The sequence below is a fragment of the Cavia porcellus genome, unplaced genomic scaffold, assembly GCF_034190915.1.
Source record: "Cavia porcellus strain 051 isolate PalLab524CR breed Dunkin Hartley unplaced genomic scaffold, mCavPor4.1 scaffold_4, whole genome shotgun sequence".
Taxonomy (NCBI): Eukaryota; Metazoa; Chordata; class Mammalia; order Rodentia; family Caviidae; genus Cavia; species Cavia porcellus.
The window spans coordinates 84,970,109-84,995,364 of record NW_026947487.1 but is presented as its reverse complement, the minus strand read 5'-3'; the positions used below and the strand labels follow the sequence as shown (position 1 = coordinate 84,995,364).

Genomic DNA, 25,256 nt, shown 5'->3' with positions numbered 1-25,256 from the left:
CCACAATGCGGTGGATACTTTCCTTGAGTCCTGGCAGATGTGTGTGTGTTGAAGCCAAACTGCTTAAGAGGCTGCAGTGCAGATCTCATCTGAGGTGGCAGAGCTTAGATAGCTGCACATGCAGGCCAGGGGTTGGGTGCTAAAGAAAACTGATCCAAGCCTTGAAGAAAATGTAAGATGCTAACAAGCACTGGAGAGCTCAAGCCCAGCCTCACTGTGGCTTTCCTCAGTGTAGTAGTCTGCCAGCCAGACTCAGGTAGATGCTGGGTGGGTGCTGAGTGGGGCAGATGAATTGTGGCCATGACCAGAGGGAATTCCATGATCTAGCAAAAGAGAAGTCTTTTCAGCCACACCTGAGGAGCGCCTGGCTTCCAGACACTCAACAACACACTACACACTCAACAACAGCCTTTTCATTCCAGCTCCTCCGATGTCCCCATGTCCAGGTGTTTGCTTGGAGATGCCATGGTAACCATGATGTCACAATGGAACGTCATTCTTCCTGAGGTAGAAGGAGAAACTCCTCTGCTGAGCGTTGCTGTGTAAGGTCAGAGCAGGTTCATTTCTTCTTTAGTGGCAGAGTTCACAGAAGAGCCCCAAGGACTATCCTGAGAACAAGAACCATCCAGTGTCATGAAGGGGACATGGTGATTTAGAGCTGTGCATGGCTTATTAGAGGCAAGCGCATTGGTGTGGGGTGTGGTGAGGGGTAAAGCACCCAAGGGCTTTGGATTCAGGCATAGTTTGTGACCTTGGATTGGTGGTTACTCAATGAGCATCAGTTTCTGAATCTGTAAAATGGGGATCATGAAGGCATCTACCTCCAGGGGTGCTTGTGTGAATGATCTAAGCTAAACGCTGGGGCTGTTACTGTGTTAAAGCACATGGACTATTACTAATGAAAAAGTAATCCCAGAATTTTTAAAGCCAGCAGAATTTTGTAAGAGGGTTAAAATCATGGGGAGACTTTAAGGCCAGGGTGAGCTTCCACCAAAACCCTGCCTTTTCTTTCAGCAGCATATTATGACTACAGAGTTAAAGCAAGAGTCGAATTCCACAAGTCAAAAATCAACCCATTTTAGAGACCCAATTCTCTGGGACATCCAGGGATCCGGGTTGGATTGAGAAGATAACTGGAAAAAAGGCTGGCTGCCTCTGTCGGCCTTCCTACCGACTGCTAGTTGACTATTTGTGCCAGACGGCTGGTTCCTGCCACTCTACTGCACAGAAGCAAGCACGGGAGATGTGACAAGTTGGTTTCCATGTCTTAGAACCTTTATGAGTAGAAAGGAAAAGACAGGGCCTCTGATGCTGGGGGACGGGAATTGCCACTTTGGGGAAAAGACGAAAGCCCTGGGTGTGTCCGCGGAGAGGATGGGGCCAATAGACCTTCTCTCTCCCCAGCTGCCCATGGTGTCCACAGAGGTTCCATCTGGGAATGGCAGAGATAAGAGGGGTGCTGCTGGTGTTGCTGTACGTGTCCCACTCTTCTGCCAGTGAGTACACAGCATTCTTCCATGTGACTTTACGTAGCCTGTGTGGCCTGGCAGAGGGAATCACTTAGGAAAATGAAGGGCTCCTTAGTGTTCAGAGAGGAACGCGGGTAAAGACGACTCACAGCCTTTGATCCTGGTAGTATGTGTTGGTGGCAGGAACCAGGCAAATTAGAGACCCTTGGGGCATGGATGTAGGTCACCAGCTGCTGAGGCTGACACCAGGGCTAATCCTGAGGGCAGGAGAGGATGGTTGGCTACAGAAAGCAGGAGTTGGCATGAGGCCTGCCTCAGTCTACCCTGCCTTCTGCAGACTGTGAGCCCCACTGCCTCCAGTGGCAGAAGTGTCAACTGTGGTCCCCTCCTCGCCTGACTCTAGGTTGTTTAGAAGAATTAAAAAGTCCAGCCTAGAAAAGGTAAGAGGGACAGGGGACAGCCCACTAAAATAGGCTCTGTCCTGCCTCGCTGTCGGCTCAGCTGGCTCTGTTCTGCCTTCTTGGGGTCAGATGGGAGACTCAAGAGAAACACATGCACACACACACACACACACACACACACACACACACTGCATTTCCTCAGCCGCCTCTACCACCTCTGCCTCCTTGTAACCCCAAAGAGATCAGAAAACTGTGGGAAAACACAGAAAGGGTCTTTCTCCCTTTAGAAAGCTAAGGTGACTTTGGACAAACATTTTGTCTCAGAGTCAGATTTGCTCGCTATCTCCTGGTCTTCCATGGATTTAGCAAGATCCAGTGAGCGCTTTGAGGAATGAAAATCAAAAGTCACCACACACATTTAACACTGGTTAACACTGGCTCACAAATTATAACATAGATTGCCAATTCCCAAAGAAAACAATCAGACCTTTATAAGGAATCCTGTCTTTGCTGGTTGCTGAAGCACTGAATAGCCTTCAGCACCATCTTGGTGACAACCAGCTTTGTCATCCATCCAGCAAAGTCTCTAAGGGCCCATTCATGGAGACGTTTGGTCATACAATGTCCCATAATGGAGAGGTCTTTTGTGGTCTTTCCATGATACTCAGGTTTGGAAGCTATCTTTAATGCTTATATCAAAAGTCACTGCTATGGGGAAGCCCTCCCAGGTGGTAAGCCCTGGGATAATTCCTGTCTCCTCCTCTGTACCCTCAGGGCACACTCCCTTTCCTCTTCTCTCTCTCTGTAGCTGTCACTCAGTAGCCTGTCACTCAGTGACACAGACTCCTGAAATCCAGGCCTTCAGACTAGTCCCCAGCCTAGAGCCTGGCAAGATTGAGTGTCATACGGTTGAAAATAAGTCACCAACCTGTACAGTCCCCTGAGGATACCACCCAGAATCTCTTATGCCAAAGCAGATCCCCTCCTTTGAGAAAAGAAGTGAGGTGGCAGTTAATGGCCAGCAGGAAAGGGGCTTGGGGGCTGGTGGATGGTGATGACCCCAAGGACAAGGTCCTTGCAGTGAGGTCCTGCACTACCTCTGCAGGTTGCGGCATCCAGAAAACCCCACTGGTGGACGAATCCGAAGAGAACCTGGTCAGCGCCATGGAGTTCCCCTGGGTGGTGTCCGTGCAGGACTCGCAGTACACACATCTGGCATTCGGCTGCATCCTCAGCCATTTCTGGATCCTCAGCATCGCATCCGCATTGCAGGACAGGCTAGTACTCTTGTCCTGGGGCCCAGGCAGGTTCCCCCATCTACTGCTTCCCAGCTTTAATTACACTCAGTCTCAGCCTTGGAGTCTTTCAATCACGTCTGCTCTGAGGACTGCAGGCAACATGGTGATGAACCACCAAGTGTACGGTGAGAAGCAGCTCCCCTGCCTTGTCCCTCGGTTATTAGCATCTCTCTTATGCCATGCCCGTCACCAGTGTCCTGGATATTTTCTATTAGATTCTCAATGCACTCATGGATATTTATATAGCTATGAGTCTGGTTATATTGATGTTTGCATCTGTTGGACTGAGAATTCTCCTCCTTCTTGTGTTAGTCAACGTGGGCTGCCATAACAAAGTATCATAGACTCTGTGACTTGAACAACAGAATGCCTTTCTTGCAATTCTGCTTAGAAGTCCAGACCAGAAGATGTCCACGGGTTTGTTTTCTCCGAGGCCTCTCTCTGTGGCTTGCAAGCAGTTGCTTTCTAGCTGTACCCTCCTGTAACCTTTGCTTTGTGTGTGCATTCCTGCTGTGTCTTCTTCTCCTCTCCCTCCCCTTCCTCCACACCTCTTCCGACCTCTTCTCCTCCTCCCATTCTCTACCCCTCTCCTCCCCTCCCTTCGCCTGTTTCCTCCTCCTGTTTTGGGAATGGAGCCAGAGCCTGGTGCATGCTAGGCAGGCACTGTGCCACTGTGCAACATCTCCAGCCTTCTTCCTTTTCCTAAAATGACACCACTCAGCTTGGATGGGTGCCCAGCCTGACTTCACTTAACCTTGGTGATCTCCAGCTCCAAATATGGTCACATTGGAGGTCAGGGCTTCCACTTAGGATTTTGGAGGGTTACAGTTCAGCTTATAACATTCTGCCATCCCCAAAACTCATGTCCTTCTGCCTCATCCCATGGCCCCCAAAATCTTTTCTTGCCAATCAGATTTTATTGGTACATTTTAGGTATATGTAACGATCACATTCATAGAGAATTTGTACCTGTACATGATGTAACTTATTTTTTCCCATCCCCTTCCCTTCCTTTCAGCCCCCCTCGCCTCCCCATCTATAAAAGCTGTTTCCAGTTTTTCTTTTCTCATTTTGTTTTCTACTTTTCCTTTCTTTCCTCCTCCCCTCTACTTTGTTCTCCTCCTCATTTGAACATTTTCTTCCTATTTCACAATACCTAGTATTACATTTTGGTCCTAATTTACACTTTTGGTCTCTCATACCAGAGAAACACTGTGGTGTGCACACACCTGTGTCCAATTTATTTCACTTAAGCGTGTGATCTCAGGGTGCATTTATTTACCCAGAAACATCTCAAACTTATTTTTCTTTATGGCAGAGTAGCACTCTATGGTATACAAAACCCCACATCTTCTTTATTCACTCACAGTTGGTGGGTATTTGGGCCCCAAATCTTAACCCAAGAGCATTAATTCCAAGTCCAGAGTGTCGCCTAAACCAAGTAGGCTGAGACTTAAGGTTTCATTTATTCTAAGACAAAATTACTTTCCAAATAGGAGACCTGTGAAACCACACAAGTTATGCGCTTCCAAAATGCAATCGTTAGGACAGATGTGAAATAGATATTCCTACTGCAAAAATAACAAATCCAAAAGAAGGCAAGGATGATTTGTCCCAAGCAAGTCTAAAACCTAGCAAGGATATGGCACAGTTGCTCTATTATCCCATGCTGTAGAAATCAAGAAATTCAACAGCCATCCCTCATTTTGTCCTGTTTCTGTTTCGTTTTTTTTTTCCAAACTGGCTGGGTTTTTCCTGATATGATCCATAATCTCTTTATCAAGTAGAAATCTAGTCATACCCTTAAGATTCTTTACAGGACATGATGTTTTTATTTTTTGCAATGTGAAGAGACTAAAAGTTTTCTAAATCGTTACATTCAGGTCAATGTTTGCTTAACAATCCCTTCTTCAAGTCATGGCTTTCTTCTTGTGTTTTAATATAAGTAGTAGGGAGAAACTAGGCTACATCTTCTATATTTTGCTTAGAAATCTCCTCAGCTAGAGTCCCAAGCTCATTACTTTTAACTTCTTTTCCACAAAATTTAAGAACATGATCTAGCCAACTTGATTTGTTTTGGTTTGTTTGTTATGACTTTAATGTAAGGATTATCTTTCTTCCTGTTTGAGAGACATCGCTAGAATCACCTTTACCACTCAGCTTTCTACCAATAGTCCCCTGGCTGTCTAGACTTTTAAAACATGTTTCTCAAAACTCTTCCGGGCTCTGTCTATCACCCAGTTCCAAAGCTGCTTCCACATTTTTATCTATTTGTTACAGAACACTCCACTTTTCAGTGTCAAAATTTGCACTAGTCTGCTATGAGTGACAATAAAACATTGTATCTCCTAGTTCTGGGGCTGAAGTCCAAGCCCAAGGTATAGGCAGGTTGGTTTCTCCCGTGAGCTCTCTCCTTAGCTTGCAATTGGCTGCCTTAATGTTGTTTGAATGGCCTTTTCTTTGTGAATGCTCATGTCTGGTATATCTGCCTCCATATATAAGAGTATCAGTCCTGTTAGATTAAAGCCATACCTTTTTAAGCTTAATTACCCTTTTTTGTCAGGCCGGGGATTTTGATTTTACTATTATTTTTACTTTGAGACAGCTTCTTGTTAAATTGCTAAATTGCCAAGACTGGACTCAAATTTCAGATTCTCCTGCCTCAGCTTCCCAGAATGTGGGAACTACAAGTATATGTCACTGTGCTGGGCTACTTAATTATTTCCAGCATGTCTGAATTTTCAAATATGGCTACACTGGATATCAGCTTATGAATTTTGGGGAGGGGAGACACAATTTCATCCATAACATTCTCCAATACAACTGGTAGCACAATGTACACATTATCCCATCTGATCTTTTTCATTTCCAATACATTTTCTTACCAATGCACAGAGAGCCTTCTATCAGAGGCAGTTTCTTATCATGGATAAAGCATAATTGCACGGTAGTGGGTTTTTTTGTTTTTTGTTTCTTTTTTTGTACTGGGGATCGAACCCATGACTTCACACTTGCTAGGCAGGCACGTGGGCCACTAAGCTGTATCTCCAGCCCTCTGCACTGTTTTCTAATAGTGGAAATTTGGGTCATTCTAATCTTTTATAAAAACCAAAACAATGCTGCAATATACTTGTACATATGTCACTTTGCACAACTACTTATGCAATTATATTGTAGCATGAACAAGTCAGGTGTGGGAAGATAAGGCTAAAAAAAGATGTTTATAATCTTTACAGCTATTGCCCTCTAGCCCTGCTCTGAGCTTCTGCTTTCTGTGCAGTGTTTTCAGTATTCATATTTCCTACCTAGCCACTGTTTTGGTTTTGATTTTCTCTTTGAATTAAGGATTTTATTAAAGATGGAGTTTTTAAAAAATCTGTGGATGCTAGAGTTATTTTCTAAAATTATTAATTTTGAGGTATACTGCATAGTGATCTATTTAAGAATTTGTTGACTTATATCCACTGTATGTGTTCCATGAGAATCTTTTCCACCATTAAATTAAAAAGTTGATTCTCTGTGCTTGTTGTATAACTTAGCATGTAGAGTTGCAGCTAGGATTCTATTGGAGCTGTCCTGGTAACAGAAGTGAATTTAAGTATCAGACCAGGAAGACGCTCTGCTTGTGGTCCTCTGTCCCGTAGTGTGTTCTTCATGAGCCCTGTCACTCACTGTAAATGCTCACACCAGTGAGGTCTGCAGACTAAACTCCTTGTCATTACGAACCCTCCTTGTCCCAGCTCTCTTCTGCCCTAAATTGGTCTTCAGAATGTGACTCCTGCTTCTCATTTGTGTTTTTAGGTAGTGTTTTCTGTTTTCATTGCTGCTTGTTTTTCGTTCTGCTCCATGATATTTCTTTTGTTTTAGATGTGTCTGCTGATGAGTTTGGGGAGTTTGTACTTTGACTTTGCTAGATCTATAATGTCATGGAAGACACTAAAAAACCTCCATTCCTTTCTGGGCAATCTTTTTTAAATTGCTATTTTATAATCCCATATTTGCAGTTTGTAATGATGACAGTCCTTGTGGGGAGTTGGTATGTGTACATAACACCATCATTCTTCTTTCATTCCCTCTCCCCCTTCCTCCCCCACTCCTTTTGTCATTCGGTCTCCTCTTTTGCAAAAAGTCTGTCTCCCTGTTTCCTTTTATCTTTTATCTTGCTTTATAATTTATTTGTATTTTGAGTTTCTCATGTAAGAAAAATCATGTGATATTTAAATTTGTCTGTCTGATTTACTTCACTTAACATTATGGTCTCAAAGTGTATCCATTTTCCAACAAATGACTACAGTTGGACAATCCTTTATTTTATTACTTTATTTTATTTTTTGAGACAGGGTCTTGCAATATAATTCAGGCTGGCCTTGAATTCATGGTAATCCTCCTCCCTCAGTCGCCTGCCTTTTTAAACTCTGGTATGGTCAGTGTCAGGATTCCTATCTTTTCACTTCTTTCCTCTTTATCACTCAATTTTAATGGATTATATATGTGATTCAGGGTTCACCTCAATTCCTTTACATACTTATACATTTGTAATACTTTATACATTAGCTGCATGTGAGTAATATGTTTAGGGCACATAAAAGATGATAAAATTGATCTATACACTTATATCTATATTTCCAACTTCAGTTATATACGATCATTACATTCATACATTTTATATTTTTTTCTCCAAAACACTGTTTTTCTTTCAATTTTAGTCCATTGTTATGATGAACTTCATATGTCCTGACCTTTTGCTAGATTTTCTTCACTGCATATTGTGTGACTAAAACTTGTCTTCAAGTAGTTTCTTAAAAGGCTGTCCAGAACCATATTTCCTTTTTCTTTGGATATTCAAAAATATTGCACTGCAAGGTATGGTGGCACAGCCCTGCAATCTCAGCACTTGGGAGGTTGAGGCAGGAATATCACCACAAGTTCAAGGCCAGCCTATACTACATAATGAGTTTAAAACCTGCCTGCAGTACATAGTAAGAACCAGTCTCAAAAAAACAAGCAAACAACAGCAAAAATGTACTGTTCTTTAACTTGAAAGACCACTTAAAAATAAAATTCTTGGCTCACAGTTTGCTTTTGAGCGTTTTATAGGAAGCACCCCATCTGACCCCACCCCCACCCTGGCATCCAGTATTAAATCTTGCTGTAGAGAAGCCTGAGGTCATTTGACTTCTATACAGGTAGGGTGAACACACATCCTTGTGTCCCTGGGAGAGCCTGGTTTACACCTATTACTCTAGCTTTCTGCTAGAGTAGCAGCTCCTTTTTCTTAAGTTCCTTGGGTTAGATAATACAACATATAGCCAAATGTAGGATGGTTTCATCTTTGTTGGTCTGGATACACAAGGATTCTTCCAGGTCTCAGATCCAGCAACGTTACTAGCTATCCCGCCTCTCTCCCATCTGTTCCTCTAGATCCTCTCTGTACTCCCCTGACACTCCCCACTAAGGCCCAGAAGCCTGACTCCTGTGGGTCCCCTTGCATTCAAGTTCCGGCTGGGTTTGGCCAATAGAAGCACTGACTAGAGATCAGGAGTAGGGTCAGTGTCTTCACTGCCCTCAGGGGTCCTGCAGATTGTCTTTCTCTTTCCTCAGCCTACAGGTACCATCAGCACCCTGTTGTGACTTCAGCTTATATCACAGGATGCTTTCCCTGCGTCCTGGCAAAACCTTTATAAAGAATCGCCTAATGAACTCTCCCCAATTTACTTTGAGTGTGCCACCTGTTGCCTATGGACTTGACCAGGTGATGGCTCAGCAGGGTTATTGTGTATCATTTTTCCCCCTGGGGTAGAATATCCTTCCTAATTGTAGATTAAAATCTTATTTCTGGAAAACCTTCTTAAATTATGTCTTGAAATAGTAAATACTTTTGTGGTTTCATTATTTTGGTTATCTTCATTGCGGTCTTCTGGCTTGGAGAAGAGGGTGGTTGAGAGAAAAACTGTAACAAAAAGCCAGAAGAACAAGGTTTAATCTTTGTTAATTTCCATTATATTCTGATCACTTTTCTCAGTTTCCTTTCTACCTCCCTATTTGTGTTTTCCGAAGTCCTTATCCTTTATGTTGCCTCCAGCTTGGTCTTTGCTTTGGTGATGGAGATGGTTTTCTTTTCACCTCTTTGTTAAGAATCTTCTTGACCAGCTTTTTCTGAGCTCAGTGGCAGTGTCATCTATAACTCCGTGAACTCCTGCCATCTCTCCCTGCTTTTGTCTGCCCTTCCCCTCATCCTAAGCTTAGGATTTTCTAGTGGTTGGTCTTATGATGTTTACATCTGCTTCGTATTACTCTCATAGTTCCTTGGGTGATTCTCAAAAGAAGAAATGGTGAGCACTCAAATCCATCATTATTAAATCCAAAACTTCTCCAAAGTGTATTTACAGAGTATATCATTTGAAAAGATGCATGTATTAAGATATTAAGCTCTAAGAGCAGGAGTCATGATTACATAGTTAATACAACTAAAGCTATGTTTCAAAAAAAAACTATAGAAAAAAGTGAACAAGCAGTAACACGTTACCAGATCGTTTTTGGTTGCAAGGACAAACGGTGTTAAGACAGAAGCATCCCCAACATCCTACAGGTTCACAAGGGAAGGGAAGAAGCCTTCCGGGGGTTCAGAAAAGATTTCCAAGAGACTAAACCCAAAGCAGTGTGCAAAACCTGACCCAGGGAAGATGAGCAGGGTGAGCATTCTGGGTTGAACACATGGTAAATAGAAACACAGGGGCATGTGAAGCACCCTTCCTGTCTTGGTTTCTCAAGATTCCTCTGCTGTCTCTCTCTCTAGGAAGGAAGTGATCGCTGTGGTTGGGATAGCTAACATGGATCCCAGAAAGAATGCTTACATAGAGTACCCGGTCAGCACCATCATCATCCACGAGGACTTTGATAACTACTCCATGAACAATAACATAGCCCTCCTGAGGACAGACTCGACGATGCATTTCGATGATCTGGTCCAGTCCATCTGCTTCCTGGGGAAAGAGCTGCCTGTCCTCCCAGCCTTGCAGAACTGCTGGGTGTCAGGATGGAATCCCACATCTGCAGTTAATGCAATCCTTCTCCTAGAGGAGGCTGTGTGTGTGCTGGTGGTGGGGGTGACTTGGATGAGCTGTTCTAGGGCTTCTCTTAACAATTCAGGTTGTTTGAGGTTCTAGAGTTGGGCTGGAACTTCCCATAATCAGGGGAGATTCCCTGTGCTTGCCTTTCTGGAGCCTTCCTTACATTATGTTACATCACTGTCTTCTACTTATGTCCAGTGAGCTGCCTAGAATTTGTATCAGATGAAGCAAAGCTGGTTGCTGCTTTGTGCTAAATCATCTCTGTTTTCTGTCATTCTCCAGAAAGAAGCAAGGACACAGAGATTCTTTAGATGAGGAGGAAGGGCACAACAAAGATAGTTTGCAGGGTGAACTCAGACATATGTTCTGGCTTCTATGAAGGAAAGAGATTTATAGGAACGTGTATCTACTTAGGTCCATTTGTATATGGGAGTTGCAGTTGCACTGACTTAGGGACTGCCTTCTTAGTAATTCATGGGCTCTGTGTTCCATGGTCCAGACAGGAAATCACATGACAATGAGTATCCTGAGGAGAATCTCCGTGAAAGATGTCGACCTGTGTCCCCTACCCAAACTCAAGAAACTAGGCTGTGGCAGTCACACAGAACGGGAAACTGATACCGTCTGCTTGGTAAGACATGATATAATAGAAGCTAACTCCTGAAAACAAGCATTGGTTATGTCCGCAGGGCAGTGGACAGAACCATGAGGGCAGGGCCTATGATCTGGGATTCCTGGATGTCTCTGAGGGCAATAGCACTTGGCACAAAGCAAGTGTGAGATAAAAATCTGCTGAATGGACTAACCAGTTATAATTTTCTCTGTAACCCGATTAAGCGTATCTGAGTTACAGATGATTGATTATTGACTGCTTGATGGTACAGAAGATTGAACCCAGGGCCTACACACTGAGACACATGCAGTGCTTATTTTTTACTTTTATTTTGAGACAGGGTCTTGCTAAATTGCTAAGTTGGCCAGGCTAGGTTTGAACTTTCAATCCTCCTGCCTCAGCCTCCCAGAGTGCTGGGATAACAGTTATAGATCACAATGCTGGCAACAGATGTTCCGTAACAAGCTAAAAATATGAAAATGTAAGTCCAAACTCTATATGCACATATACTTCACACAGGTCTATGGTGTGGGAGTCACTGTGTCTAGCATCCTCTGATGCCACTGTTTATCAGACACTGGAGTTTCCTTCTGTACAGATATGGCTGTCCTACTGTCTCACGATAGGGTGAAGAACCCACAGACACTTGTTTCCACCCCCTCCCCCACCACAGTTTTCAAACTCAGAGGAAACCCCAGCCCAGTGTATGCTCCTGGGAACTCTGGCTCTGCCCATCCCACTGGGACTGCAGATGGGAGGGAGCAGGTTAGATGGAAGAACGGAAGCCAAATGAGAGAAAAAGGTGGAATTAATTCCAAGCCAGGAAAGAAAGAAATATCAACCTTTGAGAGAGAAGAAGTCAAAGGAAGGGATGATTCTTGTCAAAGGACTAGAAAGGGCCAAGAAAATGAAATACAAATCAGGAAGCTATAGGCAATCTTCAGGCTCCTACAAACAATTTGTATCATAAAATTAAAGTCACCATGTTGGGATTTGTGGTCATAGTTTTCTAGGTTTGAAATAGTATCCTGTAACTTGCCCTATTTCCAGGGAGAATCAGTTTAAGACATTTCTAGAACAATAATAAATTGCACAAGAATCTACTAAGAAAGAAAACAAGTTCTTTTCTGGGGCCTGAAGTCTTCTGTCCTTTGTCACAGGGGGAGCCAGGAAGCCCCATGATGTGCCAGCTGAAGAATTTGGATCTATGGGTCCTGAGAGGGCTTCTGACCCATGGTGGTGAGAAATGCCCTGGTCTCTATCTGTACACCAAGGTGGAAGACTACAGCGACTGGATCACATCCCAGGCCAGCCACGCCGGCCCTTCCCTGTCTTCGCTCCATCACTGGGAGAAGATGATCCATTTCTCCCACCACAGAGTCCCTGCTGTCGTGACGCGGAATGTATATTCTCAACACGTCCATGTTGGATGGTCCAAATCCTACCTCCAAGAACAAAGAAAGACCGTTGCACCTTTACAGCAAGCAAACAGTTCTAGCTCCAGACATGTTCTAGATAATAGGATAAAGGGTCTACAGCAACCAGGCCATCCTGCAGAAGTGCCTTTTCAACCCATGTACTATGACTACTATGGTGGGGAAGCTGGGAAGGTGTCTTTTGCAGGTCAGGACACAGTGCAGCCCCAAGGAATCATCTTGGTTTTCTTCATGCTTATTTTCTTTAGCAGCAGTGTGTAGATCTAGGAGCAAACCTACCAAACTGAAGAGAAAACTCAGAATGCTGAGTGCCAGGTCACCATGCTGTTGTGGTACCTGGTTTTGACAGTTGCATGCCTGGGCTGCCACGGATAGACCCATGGCATGCACCGGGCTGGCTCTCCCTCCTCTGTCCCACTCCCGCTTGTGGGAAGGTCACTTTCATTTATGCTTGTGAACTAAATGTCAAACCATTAGAGTGCCCTGTGGTTCTTTCACCGGTGTTAATGGCTCAGGCCAGGCTGTGAAGACAGTCCCCGGCAGCAGATGTGGCCAGGAAGGTGACAATTGGCATGGCTGGGGAATGGAAGACACCAGCCACCACAGGGAACACAGTGAGAGGATCTCATGATTAAAAAAAAAGTTGAATCATTTAATGGATCACTTCTTGTCTGCAAGCTGTGGCCTAACCCTGGTTATTTCCCAGGGGAGAAATCTGCCTGCAACTGCTCATTGGTTATTTTCATTCTATTCCAAGCCTTGCGGTAGCCTTTTAAAGACATCTGCAAAAGGGAAAGAGGGGGAGGGAAAGAAAGTCACTTAGTGTGCCCACTCCAAATGCAACCGTCATCCCTCCCTGCTGATGGTACAGGTGACTTTCTGGGAGGCAGGGCCCTTTCCTGTATTTGCTGCGCAGGGGTCACTAGGAGCAGCACCCACCAGGGAGTCTTCTAAAGAATATGTTTCTTTTCGGTGAAGAAAGTGCAGGGTTTTGTTGCAATTTGGTGCCACTTCTCAGTTCCATGTTAACGTGCCCGTGTTTGACTCCTAATTTATTCCCTGCCACCAAATGACCACAGCAAAACGAAGATGTGACATGGAAAATGCAGCCAGGACCTGGATGTGAAGTACCAAACCTATTTCCCAAGCAGTCTGACTGGGGTGTTTTATCATAGCTGTTGATGTCTAAGTATTAAGAATTGAACATAGAGCCTCATGCGTTAGGCACAAGTTCTACACTAGGCTGCATCTCGAGTTAGGGTCTCTCTAAGTCACTAAATTGCCCAGGCTGGCCTTGAACTTGCTGCCCTCCAGTCTCAGCCTCCCACTACATCCAGCTCTCAGGCTGGGTTTTAAACTACGCTAATGACATCTTTTATAGACCTCAGTTTGTGACCTGGCTGTGGCAGTCTCAGTCTGCTCCTTGTTTCTGAAACAAGCATGTTGTTTTCACGTTCCCATTTCTCTCCTGCAGCTCACAGGGTATTTTCTGTGAGTCCTACACCATGCTCAAAGGCTACAGGATTAGTTAAAAACTCAAACATTCATAGCAGCTATATAAACACTTGGAAATAGATTTCCAATGATATTAAAAATCAATTATTTTATTTTTATTTAAAAAGCTTTTTTCATGTATACAGTAACAAAAACTAAATTACCCATAGTGCAGAAAGATTCAGAAGTTTCTAGAATTCATTAACAAGCAACTAAAAACATAGTATTAGTAGAGTATCCCCCTGATACCGCAAAAGGCTTTGTCCTTAAGGAAAAAGAACTTTTAAAAAAATCCTTCATTTTGGTTTAATAATTAAAGCAACTGCTGAAATTTCTCACAGATATTATGTCCAACATCTCTATAATATTAGCCATAAAACTAAACAAAAAGTTGATGGCACAGAAGACTGGCCAATCCCATTGACAAGGTTGAGTCAACAAGACTGAGTTCCATCTTGGGGTGACTCACCTCTGCAATCTCCACTTTCCTCTCCCACATCTTGATGGTCTTCTCCAGGTCCCTATTTAAGATCTTCTCCCGGACGTACATCATCACTGGCGGCACCCGGAACTCAGCCATCTGCTTCCGCAACTTCCTGTTCACAGCCTCTGCTTTGGCCCGGTCCTGTGATGGGATGGAAAAGTTATCAGAGGAAACCTTAGTGGTTTCTGCTTTGAGGACCTGCTGATCCTACCATTTTTCCTCCCAGTCTCAATGTAATTCTAAAAATAAGGGTTAAATTTGTGAATGGTGGGGAAATCACAACTTTCTGTGTGTCTATGTGTCTCTGAACACATTGTGATGTTTTAATGTAGTTGAAAAACACCAATTTTCCCCTTCCTTTCCCTTCCCTTCATTCCTTTCTCTTATACATTTCTTTCTTCCTTTCCTTTGTTAAGGAATGTACTTATTTTGACTTTTTACATTTTTTCTGTATAAAAATATATTTAAGTATATTTTTATTTTATTTTTATAATTTATTTTGAAGGTAATAAAACAAAATATTGAATTTCAAAAACAAGACAAGGACATCCCCATAGTTGCTATATTGTGTATTGTTATACTCTAAACAGATGCTCCAAGTACCATTCCCAGGCCTGCAAAGTCAATCAATACAAGCACTAAGTTGCTTTTGTACCTTAGTTGCTATCATCCTAGCCTGTGTTTCTCCAAATCAGCCAGTTGCCTACATGACAAGGGGCTCCTGTCTCCTTGCCTATGCACCACCTGACTCACAGGAAGTGCTGGCTGACTTCCTTGTTCTTAAGTATATTTTTTATTTCATCCTCATTCACTGCCATCTCATTATTGTTATCAAATACACGTAACACAATTTGCTACTTTATGCATCACTTCACTAGCATTAAGTATATTCAAATTGTGGTGCAACCATCATCACCACTCATCTCCACAACTTTTGTATCTCCTCAGACTAAAATGCTGACCCTTTAACAATCAGTCTCATTCTCCCCTCTTCAAAGTTCCTGCTGACCGCTATTCTTTCTGGTACCATGAACTGACTGTAGTAGGTATCTAAATGGAATCATACTGTATTCATCCTTTGGTGACTGCCTTATTTCACTTAGAATAATGTCCTCAAGGTTTATCCATGGTTTATCATGTGTTAGAATGCCCTTCCTTCCTGTTAAAGCATAACCATTGTGTGAACATTTTGTTCATCTATTTGTTCACAATGAATACTAGGTTTCTTTTACCTCTAGGCTACTATGAATAATTCTATTTTAAATATGAATATGCAAAAAAAACAATTCAAGCTCTGCTTTTAATTTTAATTTTTAATTTTAATTTTTAAAATTATAAAATTAGTCTTTTTAAAAACTAGTCCACTTAATTCAGTAGATTTTTTAAAAATTAGCATTGTCCTTTTTTTTTTATTTTATCAATTGTTTGTGTAGGCAACACATTTGAAAAATAACATGCTGCATGCCTGTAATCCCAGCAATTCTGACGCTGAGTCAGGAGGATTGTGATTTCTTAGTAACTTACTAAGACCTTGTCTCGAAGTTTTTTTAAAAAAGGAGGCTGGCGGCTGGGCATGTGGCTCAGTGATAGACCTCTTGCCTCGCATGCACAAGGTACTAGGTCCAATCCTCAGTACCACTACCATCACCCAAAAAAAGCCAGAACCATAAAACAAACAAAAAGTCCAAATATCTTTATTAAATGAAAATGTTAAAGGCATAAACTAACTCAAAATGCAAAACCATCTCCATTATAAAGTATAAAATTCACAGTGCCAAGCTCCCATTACCACCTCGCATCCTACTCATGGAAGTCCCCTTCCCAAAAGCATATAGTAGTAGTTTTTGTGTAGCTTTCCAGAGATTCGGGCCAATAAAATACGTTTCTTTTTTCTATTATTTATTTTAATGCAATACAAGTAGATATTAGTAAAGAAAATATAAAACACTTTTCTGTCATGAAAAAATAAAATTTCATAAAATAATCAGAGAACAATGATGGTCAATATACTGCATAGCATGATCCTGAAAGTTTGGCCAAAATATTACAGTGTAAGACAAACACAAAAGATTATTTCTTATGATGAAGAATGTTTCTCTTTTTTGACCCAAAAGGTAATGCATTCTTTTCATTTTTTTATTAATCTGGCTTTTTTTCACTCAATCTTGAAGCTTCCTTTGTATCAACATGTGATTTGTGCACTATTTTTGACAGCTGCATGACTTTCCCTGGTGTACATAATTTAAGAAGTCCTCTGTGAAGAGTCACTTAGCTTTTTCATTTCATGCTGGTATAACAAATACTGCTGCTGTTCCTAATCTTCTGAGTACAGCCACATTGTAAAAACTCAAGTTTATCAGTAGGACCAACTACTAAGAGTGAAATTGATAGTCCTAGTGGTTCTCACCAGAGGTGATTTTGCCCCCAAGGGATATCTGGCAGTGTCTGAAGAAATTGTTGTCACAGATAGGGAGATACTTCTAGCATTTGGTAGAATAAAGCCAGGGGTGCTACTATATAAGACAGCCCCTCCCAAAGAGAATTATCTAGCCCAAAATACCAGTAGTACCTCAATTGAGAAACCCTACCCTAAGCATATGTGTATGTTCATATGTGCTAATTTAATTCTAAATTGCTCTCCATAACGATAAAGTAAATTACATTTCTGCAGCAGTGGTTGTGACTGCCTGTTTCCCTCCATTTGCTAACTGCATTCTTATCAAACCCAATCTTTGTTAATCTAGAGAGAAAATAATATCCCATTATAGCTTCATTTTGTAGCCTTCCCATTATGAGCAAGGCAGAATAGTTTTACATGTTTGAGATTTTTTAGCTTTTCTATACAAGTATTTAAAGCCTCATTTTTTCTATTAGTTCATTTATTATTTTTAATTTGTAAAACTTTTTGAAAAATAAGTAGTTCCTTTTAATTCCAGCTACTTAGGAGACTGAGGCAAGAAGATCAAAAGCTATAGGCCAACCTGGGCAATCTAGCAAGAACTGTCTCAAAGTAAAAAAATTAAAAAGGCTACGGATGTAACTCAGCATTTGCCTAGCATTTGTGAGGCCCTAGTTTCCATCCCCAGCAACCCCCCACCACCACACACATACTAGTTCCTTGTGGTGTTAGATCTGTTTTCCAGTTATTTTTAATTTTCACTTTGTTTACAGTTTTTGCCTTGCAGAAAACTTTCTATTTTTATTTAACTGACTTAATTGATTTCATTCTTTTGTTTTATATTTTTTGAAGGGTTTTCTCATTCTAACATTATTACAAAATCTTCCTATTTTCTAAGGACATCGATAATTTTACCATTTACATTCAAATCTCTGATATACCTATCTTAACTGCAGCATAAGATATAGTTCATTTTATTTTATCACAAACTGCTACTGAGTTATACCTAATCTTTTATTCAAATATCTAGCTGCCCTTTGCTTAATGTAATGCCACCTTTATCATAAAGGTCACACATATATCGATCACAAATATGTATTATATATGATCGATACTGGGCTAACTATAGGCCTTTATGTATTTTTCTTTGCATTTCCAGTCTATTAATTAGCATGCTTTTAATGATGTAACTCATAACATTGTCAGTATCTGAAAGATTTAGCCCTTTTATCTACATATTAACAAGTTTATGGATATTCACTTATTTCTCCAAAGAAATTTCGAATCCATTTATTTAGATCCTATACTCTGTTTGTATTTTCATGGGAATACCACTATTCCACAAACCACTTTAAAGAAAACTAACATTTTATGATGTTGAACCTACCTTACCGTGCATTGCTTTTTAATTTCTCGCTTCACAAAGTACAATTGGATCACTGTGTCACCTGAGAGCTGGTTAAAAATGCAGGCCAGTTATTAAGGAGAACTTACCTGAACAGCAATCCTCCCTGGTTGTCAGGGAGACCACGTGCATGACCAAGGCTGCATCCTTTAAGGATCAGCATCAGAGGATATTAGCAGCGGGGCTCTAATGACCTCATCCTGCCAACACACTCAACAGTAATAAGCCCTAGAAGAGAGTGGGTGCTTTTCCAGAATCACTATATGTTACCTAAAATATATAGCTTTCAACAAAAATTGTAAGACAAAGAAAGAGGAAAGTGTAATACACACAGGAAAAATAAACTGCCTTTGGAAAGTCCAGATGGTAGACTTTGCAGACAGCCTTCAGAGCAGCTATGCAAAGACTCAAACTATTCATTCAAACTTTAAAGACTTAAAGGAATGTATGATAATGTTTTATCAAATAGGAAATATCAATAAAAGTAGAAATTAAGATGATCAAATTGAAAGTCTAGAATCTTTTCCAATATGATAACTAAAAGTAAAATTTTGCTAGATGGAAATCAACAGTAGACTTAAACCATAAGAAGAAAAATCATTAGACTTTAAGACAGACTGATAGAGATTATAGAATATGAAGAACATTAAAAAAGAACAAAGAACTGAGGCTGTGAGAGATATGGAATATCACTGAGCGTGCTGACATATATGTAATGGATAAACAGAAGAGAAAGGAAAAGAAAAAATATTCAGAGACTCAAAAAACAAAATGTCCTAAATTTGATTTTAAAAAATAGCTACATACATAAAGTCAATAAATGCCAAGTAGGACATAAGCAAAGAAATCTAACCCCAGACACATCACACTCAAAATGTTTCATAACAAGTCAAACAGAATATATTGAAAACAGCAAAAGAAAATAATTCATCACATTTAAGGAATAAAACAACAATAAAAAAAAGCAGCAAGATTAACAACTGAGGCTAGCCAGCTAGTCATGTTGAAGCATGCCTATAATTCTGGCACTTGGGAGGCTGAGGCAAGAGGATCACTGTGAATTTAAGTCCAGTCTGGACTACATAGTGAGACCTTGCCTCAAAAAAAAAACTAGACTTTTTAAATAGAAGGTGTTATTCTCCATCAAGGATGTGATATGCAGCCAAGGGTGGCAGTGTACACTTGTTATCCCAGCACTCTGTGTGTCTGAAGTGGAAGAATTATAAATTTAAGCCCAATCTGGACAGTTTAGCAACTTATTGAGATGTAGTCACAAAATAAAAATAGAAAACGGGTTGGGATATAACTTAGTGCAGAAACCCTGTAGTTAATCCCCAGTACTGGGAAAAAAGGGGAAGGAAGGGATATAGTGTGGATGACATGACAAAACCAAGTCATATGGAGTGATCCTGTGGCATCTTGGCTGTTGCAGGCAGGTTTGGGGTCTCATACACTGATGGGGTTGCTTCCGACCCACTCAAGATAATAAGGCTAAAAATTGTACTAATAGCTTCAGAAGTCGACAAAACATCCTTATGTGTGGACCCACTGAATCACCCCCACAGGCTGTGTCCTCTATTTCACACACATGCAAAAGTCTGATCTCACTAAAAGGCATGTTCAAGGCTGGAAGACGGTAGCACCAAACCAAGGTCAGGTTTTATGACTCAGCCCAGTGCTTCTCCTCCATCCTCCTAAGAAGATCTTCTCTGGATCACATCTTATGTTAAACTTTATTGCAAAATTTCCAAAAAAGTAAAAAATTGTGTATGCATTCACCTACATATGCTTAGCAAAATAACCTGCAATGCAGATGTTCAGAGAGCTCTGCTGATCTTGCCTACTTTTTCATACTGATCACAGGCCCTGGAATGAGGGACACAAAGACAGTGTCCACTGTCCCTTAGCTGGTCTCTGCAACAGGCTGCTCACCTTGTGTGCATCTATAGCACCAGAAGACAGTTAGGTCTTTAAAGAGTGCACACACACTCTGGCTCGGGGAGAGATTTGGACCATCGCTCCCAGCAGTTAGAGCCTGCTCACCTTCCTAAAACACCGGAAGAGGCTCAGGAGGTCCCGTGAGCCTGACTGGACCATGCCTAGTGACCTTATTTCAATCCGGGGAGCTGAGGACACACGAGGTGAGTTCCAGTGCTTTGGACCATTGCTCCTAGTGAGGGCACATGAGGTGATCTCCAACATGCCTGGGGGAAGATTTGGAACATCGCTCAAAACCCAGAAATATAGAAAAATGACAAAACAAAAGATCAAAATGCAATCTCAAACCTCCCGTCCATCCCAAGAAAGTCTGGGAACCATGTACATAGAAGAAAATATAAGCCATACACCTGAAATGCCTGAAATGATATAAACTAAAATAAAGAAACAGCTCTGAGAAGCTATAAAAGAACTCAAATCAGAAATAATCTCCCAGGTAAAAGAAATGATAAATGTAATGAAAGAAATGCTGAACACATCTAAAGAAGACATAGTTTAAAAAAATTAGAGGAAGGAGTCTAGGAAGATGGCGAAACAGTAAGCAGCAGAGTAAATAGCCTCTCTGAGAGAAACAGTCCAGATGCTGGAATATAGCATTCTGGAGAAGACATAAAAGAAAGAAGTGGGTCCCCTCAACCCAAGAAGAAACTAAAGCAAAATTGAAGCCCACTGAGCAAATAAAAAGAAAAGAAGAAGAAGAAAAACTTAAACAGAAGAAGGCAGTAGCTGGTCACACTTTCACTGGAGCCAGAATCACCATGCCGGAAGTGCTGCTGGAACCCAGAGATGCATGGGCACAGTGAAGCTGGTATAACAAGCCTGAAGGCCTTGGCAGGAGACATGGTAGTGGAGGGGAGCAGCAGAGCAAAGAACTGCACTGGCTGGCAGTGAGTGTGTGGGACTCAGTTCTCCCACAGAAGTGAGAGATTAGCTAGGCATCATTTTGGAGTTGGGCAGGATAAGCCTGGAGACAGAACTTTAGCCAGCTTCATTCAGCCTCTCCTAACTTGGAGTAGACTGGTAGAAATTGCTTGAACTGAGTCCTGCCCCTTTGCATGATCCAATAGCCACTGCCAAGGTTTCCCTAAAGCTATCTCTATCCAACCCCACCTGCCCAGTGCACACTAACCTGGTGAAGACTCCCTGTGGTTAACCAGCTCAGAAGGGAGGGTCCAGCCTTCCCCACCCCTTACACTTATACTCCAGTAGGGGTATAAGGGGGGGCTTATACTCCAGTAGCCCCCAGCAAACTGGGGAAGGCAGCAAACAGCAGAAATAGCTACCCAACACACTTCACAGTAATTATAACCAATACAGGAAGTGCCGGGGACCTTGCTACCCACTTATCTGGAAGAAACCAGTAACATGACAAGAAGAAGAAGCAAAAGACAGTCTCTGGACTCCAACCCAAGCAGTACTGGTCCAGGAGATGTAAACACAGCAGAAACTGGGAGTGCACACCAGCAGTTTTTAAAGCAACAGCCACTGAAATAAAGAAACAACTCCATGAAGCTATAAAAGAACTTAGAACAGAAATACTATTACAGGTAAAAGAAGATAAGAGAAACATAATAAAAGAATTGCTAAGTACCTCTAAAGAAGACACAGATAAAAGAATAGAGGAGCATAGAAAAAGGAGGGAAGCTTTCAATGAAGAATATAAAAAAATTTTAGAAAACATGAAAAAGATTCAAAGATATTACCAGGAAATTAAAAACTTCATTGAAGCTGGCAAACGGCTTGAAAGAAACTAAAGATAGACTATCAAACCTTGAAGACAGGTTTGTAGCTTGTGATCATGAAAGGAAAGATCTCTTAAAAATAACAAGGAACCAAGAAGTAACAATACAAAGGCTAGACTATGACAAGAGGATTTATAATTTAAGAATAAAAAACATGAGTGAAGAAACAGGGGAAAACACAAATGAAATACAAAAGCTATTTACAGAAATAATTAAAGAGAACTTACCAAGCATAGGAAAAAGAAATGATATTCAGATATATGAGGCATACAGAACTCCAGCCAGCTATAATCCAAATAGATCTACACCCAGACGTATAATAATCAAGATGCCAGAAATTCAACACAAGAACAGAATGTTAAAAGCTGTCAGAGAAAAGAAACAGATCACCTATAAAGGAAAACCCATCCGAATCATGGCAGACTTCTTGGCACAAACCATCAAATCAAGAAGAACTTGGAGTGAAGTATTCCAAGTCCTGAAAGAAACTAATCTCCAACCCAGATTGATGTATACTGCAAAACTATCTCTCAAAATTAATAGAGAAACAAGATACTTCCATGACAAAGAGGAACTGGGGGAGTTCATGAATACCAAATCAACCCTGCAAAAAATTATGAAGGACACTCTAGAGAGAGAGAGAAGACCATGGTTTCAGGAACAGTGACAGAGGGGGCTCACTGAACAGGGTAGACAATGGAATGAAGAGGAAAAGTAAAACACCAATGGCAGAAAAATAACATGGCAGAGATGAGACAGAGAAGGTTGGCTGTAATCACTAATGTGGATGGCCTAGATTCACCAATAAAGAGAAACACAGGCAGAGTGGATCAGGAGGATAGGCCTAACAATATGTTCTATATAAGAAATGCAACTAAGCCAAAAGAGGGTTTATAGACTGAAAGTCAAAGATGAGAAAACAATACTCTATGTCACAGAGAACCAGATAAAAGTGGGGGTAACTTTCCCATCAGCTGCAGACTGGCTAGAAAGCCATGACACTTTGATACAATGGAGAACTACTCAGCTATAAAGAAAGAAAACCTTGAGGCTCTTGTAGGTAAATGGATACAATGTGAGATCATGCTCAAGGGAAAAAAGGTGCAGAATCACTTAGGTGAATAGTGGACTGCCTCCCCAATCTAAAAACTAAAGGAGTTAGTGGGATGCAAAATGTACAATACACCCTGTGAAAGTGAAAGGGGAGAAATTGTCTAAAAGGGGAAGGCAGTGGCTATTGTTAATCTTTTTATCATGATTTGAAACCCATATTGTTTTCATCATTCTGTTTAGTTTGTTTTATTCTTTTCCAGTTTGTCTACCTACCCCATTAGATTTGATGGCATGGCCAGCTATTCCAAAGATAGCAGGATATATTATGGTAACCATTTTTGATTTCCTATCAACTAGATTTGAAGCCCTGTATTGATTTCACTGTCTTGTTTTGACTGATTTTATTCTATTCTGTTTTGTTTGATAGTATCAAGTCTGAGGGTATAGGCAACTACTTTGAAGAAAATAAGATTCACTATGATAGCCATTCTGGTTTGACTATTATCTTCTTTTGAAGCCCTATAATGTCTTCAATGTATCAATTTTATTGGTTTTGTTCTGTATTGTTTTGTTCAACTTTATTATACCTGATGATATGGGTAATTCTTTTGAAGATATCAAGAGGCATTATGGTAATCATTGTTGATCACCTTGTATTTTGTTTTTACATCGGCTACTATGTCCATACTTTTGTTTTGACTAGCTGTATTTTGTTTTGTCACATTTGGTTTTATTCTCTTCAAGATAAAATCATAAAAAAGAAAAAAATTAGAGGAATAATGCAAAAAAATGGAAACCCTGAATGAACAATATAAGAAACAAACAGAATGCATGAAGCAGATTCAAAGATATATACAGGAAATCAAAAATTCCATTGAAAGCTGGCAAAATTGCCTCAAAGAAAGTGAAGATAGAATTTCAGACCTTGAAGACAAGATTGTAGCTAGTGAACAGGAAAGGAAAGATCTTTTAAAAATAACAAGTAATCAGGAAATAACAATTCAACAGCTGCAAGATGATGCAAAGAAAAATAACATAAGATTGATAGGGATAAATGAAAAAGAAAGGGACAACACAGATGATATCAAGAGGCTATTTACAGAAGTAATAACTGAAAATTTCCCAAACATGAGACTAGAAACTGATTTATGGGTCAGTGAAGCATATAGAACTCCAAATAGCCATAACCAAAATAAAACTACACCCAGACATATAATAATAACCAACCCAGAAATCCAACATAAGAACAGATTATTTAAAGCTGTTAGAGAGAAAAGACAGATCATCTATAAAGGAAAACCTATCACAATCATAGCAGACACAAACAATGAAGTCAAGAAGAGCATGGAGTTAAGTTTTTCAGATCCTAAAGGAAAATGACTTCCAATCCAGACTGATGTACCCTGAAAAACTGTCCTTCAAAATGGATGGAAAAATAAGATACTTCCATGACAAAGAGCAGCTGAAGAATTTCATGACCACTAAACCAACCCTGCAAAGAATACTGAAAGACATTCTAGATAGACATAGGAAAACACCACTAACCAAGGGAGACATTAAATAGAGTGGAAAGGTAAAGAAGCAACAGCAGAAAACATGTCAAAAATAAACCAATATATAACAGTTATAACCATTAATGTAAATAGCCTCAATCCATCAATTAAAAGAAACAGACTGGCAGAATGGATCAAGAAACAACCACATATTCTGTCCACAAGAAACCCATCTAACTCAAGGAAATTCATAGACTGAAAGTCAAAGAAAGGAAAACAATACTTCATGCAACAGGAACCCCCCCAAAAAGCAGGAGTAGCTATTCTGTTTGCAGACAATGTGAACTTCAAACCAAGAATGATCTGAAAAAATAAAGACGGCCACTACATACTAGTTAGGGGAAAACTTCAAAAAGAAGAGATCTTAAATATATATGCACCAAACTTGGGAGCACCCAGCTATATAGAACAAGTATTACAGAAATAAAAAATCAAATAAGTAATAACACAATTATAACAGAAGACATTAACACACCATTGACACCAAGGGACAGATCAATCAGACAGAAAATCAGCAAAGAAATAACAGAACTGAATCACACCTGTGAATAAATGGACTTGATAGATGTATACAGAGTGGTCCACCCAACAACATCCGAATATACATTCTTCTCAGCAATACGTGGGACATTCTCTAAAACAGACCATATAATAGCCCAAAGAACATACTTAAGTAAATGCAAAAGAATTGAAATTATCCTATGCATGTTATCAGATCATAGTGCCACAAAACTGGAAAATAATGATAAAAGAAACTGCAAAAATCCCACGAACACTTGGATATTGAATAATACACTCTTGAGCAATCAGTGGGTCACAGAGGAAATTAAAGAAGAAATTAA

The 25,256-nt window shown here is 40.7% G+C and overlaps 2 protein-coding genes across 3 annotated transcripts in view; one reads left to right on the top strand and one right to left on the bottom strand.

The window, feature by feature from the left end:
• Window positions 1–1,374: 1,374 nt before the first annotated feature.
• Window positions 1,375–12,902, top strand: Prss54 (serine protease 54). The gene is given in 6 exon segments (XM_023566000.2): window positions 1,375–1,446; window positions 1,448–1,496; window positions 2,976–3,147; window positions 9,965–10,223; window positions 10,738–10,869; window positions 12,012–12,902. Coding segments are annotated over 6 exon segments (1,221 nt in total). The 3' UTR covers window positions 12,549–12,902.
• Window positions 12,903–12,918: 16 nt separating this feature from the next.
• The window catches only part of Cfap263 (cilia and flagella associated protein 263), a 36,049-nt gene continuing 23,711 nt past the window's right edge, over window positions 12,919–25,256 (bottom strand). For both annotated transcript variants that reach the window (XM_003471958.3, XM_063247409.1), the window contains 2 exons: window positions 14,251–14,406; window positions 12,919–13,069 (listed from right to left, as the gene is read on the bottom strand). In XM_003471958.3, the coding sequence (XP_003472006.1) occupies window positions 12,983–13,069; window positions 14,251–14,406 (243 nt within the window). In that variant the 3' untranslated portion in view covers window positions 12,919–12,982. The remainder of the gene's footprint in view (window positions 13,070–14,250; window positions 14,407–25,256) is intronic.